Here is a 6,771-nt window from a genome sequence, read left to right on the forward strand (position 1 = left end):
ATTGAACGCATTTATGTACTTAAAAAGGCTGCTCCAGATAAACGCTTGTCTAAGCGTGGCAAAGATTTACACTGCCAACAAGAAGCTGGCCTAGGAGCAAAACGAACAAATTCAACCACTACCATCACGGACTGTGCGCCTGACACTCGGTGGAAACACTGTTCCAAGACCCTTCTCCCAAAAGAGTCTGGCGAAACCATAGCCCCTGAACTGTGCCCAGGATTTCAAGATCGCAAACATCATGGCCTCCCCCAAAACGCAGGAGGACAGGGACAAACAGCTGTAGCCGCGTGGACATCGTTTCATTTAGTTTATTAGACAAAAATATATGATTTAAACAAGTTCGCTGACGCGCTATTTACAATCTGAAATCACGCTATATACAGAAAGGGGAAAAAAGAAACAAAGAAGACACAAACACAGAAGTGGGAGGGGGGCATTTACCGAATCGGATAATCAATCCGAGCGGCAGGCTGAGCCTTACTCCCCCCTTCCCAAGCGCTTAGGCAGGATGAGCCCCTTTCTGCAGAGAGCGATGTGTGAGAATCACTGACGCTGCCGTCACGTTTGTCCTTTACACAAGTCTCAAATATTTGTCTTAATTCTTCCCTCGTCTCCTCCCCCCCAACCCCTCCCCCTCCCCTCCCCCCGCAAAAGTAAAAGATGACCCCCCTTAATCAGGCAGACGGGAGGGCTGCGAGGATCCGAGGCGTTCCCTCCTGCGGGGCCAGCGAGCTGTATGAGAAACAGCAAGAAGACACCAGCAATGAGTAAACAGATCCAGCGCCACCGAGCCCCAGCCTCTTCGGGCAGAGCCCGGGCTAGAGCTAGACCGCCTCCCAACAGTCTCCCTGCTCCAGAGAACTGGAGCAAGCTAGGCGGGTAGTGCTCTCCAATTAGGACTTTAGGACCCTCACCGCTACTTCCATCCCGCCCCAGGGCAAAAGCTAAAAAGCACTCACTTGTCGCGCACCGGCTGGAAGGGCGACTTTAACTGTTGTGGGGGCGAATCCGGTCTGGTGACTAGGTCTCTCTCTGCAAGGAAAGAGATTTGCAAGATTAGGAAAAGGGTTAGGTAGTGGGGTGTTCAGGTTGGAAGGGTTTCTATGCCCAGATTCATATTTCCTGTGACCAATGTCTACCCTTATACCTCCGTGGAACAAGCCCTTGGATACAGCTCAGTGCCTCGGTGAGACCTAGGCCTAGCTACTACATTAAGCCTCCCCTACCCACCACCACTATCACTCACTCATCTCTAGGTCTCTGTATGTCCCAGACCAAATAAGTAGATGCGACCTTTTGGCTCGGTACCTGGAAGTGCAGGACTGCTGCGTGCGGAGGCCTTCTCACCATGGAGCACCCCGGTGGCAACCTGGACTGGCGGCTGTGGAGGTGGTGGTGCTGTCAGGTGTGGGCCGTGAGGTGCTGCATGCGGCGCGCTGACGCCCAGGAAAGATCGCATGTTCAGCAGCGAGCCCTGTGCTAGGAACGCGCCGTTGGTCCAGTTGGAAAACTTGCCTATGTGACAGGTGTACAGTCCGTGGCTGGGTAGAAAGGCCGGGTGTTGCAGGGGTGAGCCGCTGGGCGGCCCGTGTGCGCTGGCGTGGCTTGAGGGTGGCGGTGGAGACGCCTTAGGCGCACCATCGGGGCTAGTGGCTGTCTCAGCCAGAGACCAGATCTTGGGCTTGCTGTGCGGCGCGCCCTGCAGGCCGACCGCCGCGGCGCCAGGACTCAGCAGGCGTGTGCTGCCGGGCTCTGAGACCTCCTTAACCAGGCCCAAGGGCGAATCTTGAGACTTGAGTGTCTCAGCAGCCGACAATGGGGAGCTCTGGTCCCGAGCTGAGGCGGGAGGGGCTACGCGCGCCCTAGGAGCCTCCGCCTTGTCCTCTTCGTCTTCGTTGCTCTGGTCGCCATCACGCTCGTCGATCTGATCGATGTCAATGCTCTCCAGGTCGATCTCCTCGTCGTCCTCGGCCTTCTCGGGGTCGCCCTCGGTGTCGCTGCCAAAGAGGGCGCCGTCTTCCTGGTCCTTGCTGCGCGCCCCCCAAGTCACCTTGTTCTCCTTCTTGAGGCGCCGGCGCGCATTGGCGAACCAGGTGGAGACCTGTGTGAGGGTCATCTTGGTGATAATGGCCAGCATAATCTTCTCTCCTTTGGTGGGGTACGGGTTCTTGCGGTGTTCGTTGAGCCAGGCTTTCAGCGTGCTGGTGCTCTCCCGCGTGGCGTTCTTGGGCCGTCCGGGATCCCCGTATTGAAACTGACCATAGGGATAATAAGCAGGCGTTGTGTGGGCTGCGAAGGTCGCTGGGTGCACCCCGGGGTTGTCCTTCAGTTCATACTGAGAGCCCTGAAGCAACCGTAGAGCAAGAGAGAAGAGAGAAAGAAGTAGAGAGAGAAAAGAAATGGGGAGAGATGAGTTTCAGGAAGCTAGGAAAGGAAGACCCGTGCTGCTGTGGACCCTGGGGGCACTTGATTCACCAGCTCAGAAAAGGAAAACGCGCGCGCGTGCTCACACACACACACACACACCACTACTTGGAGAGTCAAGGCAGCTGGAGTCTTAAACTGGATTGAAGGCATTGGGTCTCCACTAAACAGATTTTTAAAAAACTGTTGTTCACTCTAGAAAAACTTCTAGAAGCCTTGGATTTTTAGAACTCAGCGCAAGCCCTGCCCCTCCCCCTTCCCGAGTCTTCCCAGAACCCTTGGTTCCCCACACCACCCCTTCCCAAAATTCAAATTTTCAAGTTCAGCTTACACTAGCTGGAGGGGGAAAACCTTTTCTGTAGACTGATGAAACAGTTTCTCCAAAGTGAAGCACTCAGAATTCAAGGCCCCTCCTTCTCACCCTGAAGGACTCAATCAAAATAAACCATCCAGGGCACTCTTCAGTCTAAATTCACCACCAATTTAAAATGAAAGCAGAGCCCTCTTTTTGCCTCTCAAATTAATCTGCATATAATGGCTCACTCACACTTAGAGGTCTGTAGCGGTGACAGGTAATTTAAAATTTAATCCTGGCCATCCTCAGTAACAATGACAAAACACATTTTTTTTTTAAATACAAAAGAAGAGCTTATCCAGTAAAATATTAACGTCAGGCCCTGGAGCCACAGGCTGAAGCTCAGGGGAACCGGTTCAGTTTCCTGGGCCTCTTCTTGGTTACTTTATCTCTTAAGTTTGACTTTGATCTGCAGCCGAGCAAACAGAAACTGTTTGCAGGCATTTAGAGGCCATGATTTATTTGCAATCAATATTCTTTTTATCATCAGTAGTAAAACACAGCAAGTCAAATTATCCCATCAGGTTTTTGGTAAATAACATTTTATCTTTCTAACAGCCTCGTTAGGCCTCATTATTACCATAAATTGCCCAGACAGACATTCACTCACAATTTTATCTTTTGGGTTCCAAATACTGGATCATAAAAGATTGGAAAGCTAGGCCTCAGCTGAGGGTTTGGATTTAGGCTTACTTTCCAAGAACCCGGTAGGAGACCTGGAGGTAACACAAACACCTTAGGGGACGAATTTTATTTTCCTTTTAGTTTAAAGAGAAAACAAAATTAAACAACAACAAAAACCTCCTGTGGACCTTCCCTACCTCACTACAATGGGAGCAGACCCCTCCCCCACAAGCACACAGGCAGGATTCCCAAATGGCTCACATCTGTATTCAAATTTTTAGTTAAAAAAATCCTCGCGAAAATAATAACTAAATCACCCTCCATCTTCAATTTTTAAAAGGATACAGTTACCAGGTTAGCAAAAAAAAAAAAAAAAAAAAAAAAAAAAGAAGTCGGAACCCTAAAAAAGTTACTAAAAGCTTATTTCTTTGGCTAATTAGTTTAGCGATCGAGGCCGCGCCTAAGAGGCTTCTTTGGCCCGAATTCGTTTGTGCCTCGCCATTGTAAAATGTACATTTCGTTTTTCAAGATTATTTTAGTTGTAATCGTAAAGTAGAAATTCGGCCTCGTCTCTGCTGGGAATTGTTTTTGAAAGGGCACCTTGTAAATCTCTCATCGCTCCCGGGGCATATTGGCTGTCCGAACAAAATGGGGGTTGATCTTCCTGGTTGGGAAGCATCCGAAAGGCAACTGGCTGGCCGGACCACTGAGAAATAGGCTTTCTTTCTAAACTACAAGAAAAGTTCGGAAAATCGCGCTAGCCGCTTTGCTTCTGCACAGTTGGAGGCCAACCTTTTAAAGGAGTCTGGTCTGGTCTGTTTTGCCAGAGACTGGATAATTCAGGGTTCTTGGAAATTGCTCTATCCAGAAGATAGCAGGGCAGCAGGGGGCTGCCTTCCAAAAACCAGTGCCCGCCTCGCAATTTGCTAGCGGCCTCAAGTTTAAGCAGCCCGACCTTTCCGTTAAACCAAGGAAAAGTGATCATTCGGAAGGACAGACAGGCCAATACTCCTGTGGAGAATTAAATTTAAACACACACCCCCATCTGACACCCACTGGGACAGGAGATCGGAGAGCACCATTTATTTTAAGCTCTGGGACACTGTTCCTTTAACTCTCCCTTATGTAACACGGGAAGAAAAGTGCTTTTCTTTCGGCTCAAATGAAAAGTTTGGCAACTTACGAAAGTAAAGGCAAACACCGTTTCGGAAGCCAGAATTTATGTCAACTTAGTATTTCTTAGCCCCGATTCCTATGGTCCCTACACACTCCATTAAGAGACCTCTCTGCTCTGCTGATGTCTATTGTTTGTTGGGATGTTTTTGATCGACTCCGCTAGGTTTAACCGGTTCCTTTTGGCAAAGTCTAGGGCAACTATCTCTGCTCTGCCAAAGAGGGAGAAGGAAGGTCTTCTGGGCCCAAGGGAAAGCTCTTGCGGCGCTCAGGCGAGGCCGGCCGCCAGGTTAGGGCAGTGTTAGTAAAGCGGCCCTGGCTGAGGGGGCCCGGCGGGCCTGCCCTGTCGCACTGGAGGAGCCTGGCGGTTTTGCCCGGGACCTCCAGAGCCTGCCGCGGTCTCAGGCCTTCTCTGGAGGCTTCTCTCCACTAGCGCGCAACCCGCTTTTCGACTCCGGTCTCCAACCTCCCAAGACCACAGTGGTCACTGCCTGGGCCTCTGGGCACTCCCGAGTCCCCAGGGAAAGAGGTCTCCGCCACCGGATTCCCTCTGCAGGACCCTTCTCGTTCCTTTCCCAGACACTGCCTGCGGATCCTCTGTTTCTCTGTTGGGCCAGCCGCTCCCGATGTCCCCAGGCGCGGTGATCTCCCGTGGGTGCGGGCCAGGAGGACGCGCGGGAGGCGGGAGCACTCACCATCTGCGAGAAGAGGCTGAGGTCCGCGGCATAGGGCAAGAAGGCGCTGTAGTTGGGTGCGCCCGCGTACGGTCCCGCCGCGGCATACATGCCTAGCACCGAGGTGACCGCGGCCGCTCCCGCGCCCGCTCCCAGCTCCGCAGTCCCGGGACGGCCCGACGAGGCGGCGGCCGCAGCAGCCGCGGCCGCAGCCAGCACCCCAGGGCGCTCTCCACCATAGGCGCCCGGGCCCGCGGCGCTTAGGTATTGCGGGTAGCCCAGCTGCGGGAAGGACATGTCCGCGGGCTCGGTGGTGGCGGAGGGCAACACTAACTGCGCGGGCAAGAAGACCGGCTGGCGATCCGAGGAGGCGCGACTCGGGGGCTGCGGGCCGCGGGCCGGGCGCGCTCCGGCCGGCCCGGGGGCGGGGGCCGCTCGCTGTTCCTCGGCCCAGTGCTCGCTGGCGGCGCCCGGCTCCCGGCTGCGCCCGTATCCGAGATCGCGCGCCGACTGCGGCGGCCGCCCTCCGCTCGGCGGCGGGGCTCTCAGACACAATTTGAAGTTGATGCTTTGATTGGCATCCCCTTGAGCACAGGCCCCGCCCCTGGCTCCCCTCCCGCCCCCTCCCTGCCTCCAGCCCGCCCTCGCTGGCCGCTCCCGCCCCTCACGGCGAGCACGTGGTGCCCCGCGCCCGCCGGGCCACCTCCTCCTCCGGTGGGCGCGCACGGCCCGTCTGCTGGTGTGGGTCCGGAGGCCGCAGGCTCCTTCCCAACCAGCCCCCGCGGCTTTTGACAACCTGTCGACACCGGTTTACAGCTGTCTGACACCCGGTTTTGCAACGGAGATCTGTTCCCCCATCCCCTTTTAACAAAAGCAACTCGGGGATTGCGTTTCTACAGCTGGGGTGGCAGGGAAAGAGGCCTGGGGCCAGGGGACAGTCTATAGCGAACAGCCTTTCCTCTGTGGCTGGCTCTGCAGCACCTCCATGGGACATATTTGGCTGAAGTGTTCAGATAAATCTACGCGTGGCTTGACACCTCGGATACAGGGTGCGTCGTCTCTCTGGCCCCACTTGGTATCAACAGATACTCTGGAAATTGCTGCCCCCCCCCCCTTGCACTTGGAGAATCGGGTTGTGGCCGGCCGCGCTCTGTCAGCTTCTCCAAATATAAAAACTTTTAAAATGGGCAAGCCAGCTGAGAGGTCGCTGCCTAGCGGAGGAGAGCTCCTAGAGGGTGGGGGAAAGAATTGTAGGAGGGGAAGGACCTTCGCAAGGTAAAAGAACTGGCAAATCTTGCCCACAGTCATCTACCACCCTCTTCCAGTTTGGGAGAAGCCTGAAAGGCCTGGGCTCCTGCGTTTGTCCACTAGGTGTGCAGACGCGGAGAGTCAACACGAGTGGAGCTCAGGTACCTGAGGTGGCGCTGCGACTAGCCAGTCCAACAGGACAGGACAGCCGCCAGTCCCCTGTCTTTGAGTCTCCCACGACACCCCCCCCCCCCATCCCCGCCCAATTCC

At 54.6% G+C, this 6,771-nt stretch overlaps 1 protein-coding gene across 1 annotated transcript; it reads right to left on the reverse strand.

Annotated features, from left to right (window-relative positions):
- Positions 1-293: 293 nt before the first annotated feature.
- On the reverse strand, positions 294-5,785 carry Irx1 (Iroquois homeobox 1). Its single transcript, NM_010573.2, has 4 exons — positions 5,275-5,785; positions 1,312-2,347; positions 963-1,035; positions 294-735 (listed from the first exon to the last, which is right to left on the reverse strand). The coding sequence occupies exons 1-4, from the start codon at positions 5,548-5,550 to the stop codon at positions 678-680; spliced, it is 1,443 nt and encodes a 480-aa protein (NP_034703.2). The 5' UTR covers positions 5,551-5,785; the 3' UTR covers positions 294-677.
- Between the last annotated feature and the right edge of the window lie 986 nt (positions 5,786-6,771).

Source organism: Mus musculus, chromosome 13 (genome assembly GCF_000001635.26).
Source record: "Mus musculus strain C57BL/6J chromosome 13, GRCm38.p6 C57BL/6J".
NCBI lineage: Eukaryota > Metazoa > Chordata > Mammalia > Rodentia > Muridae > Mus > Mus musculus.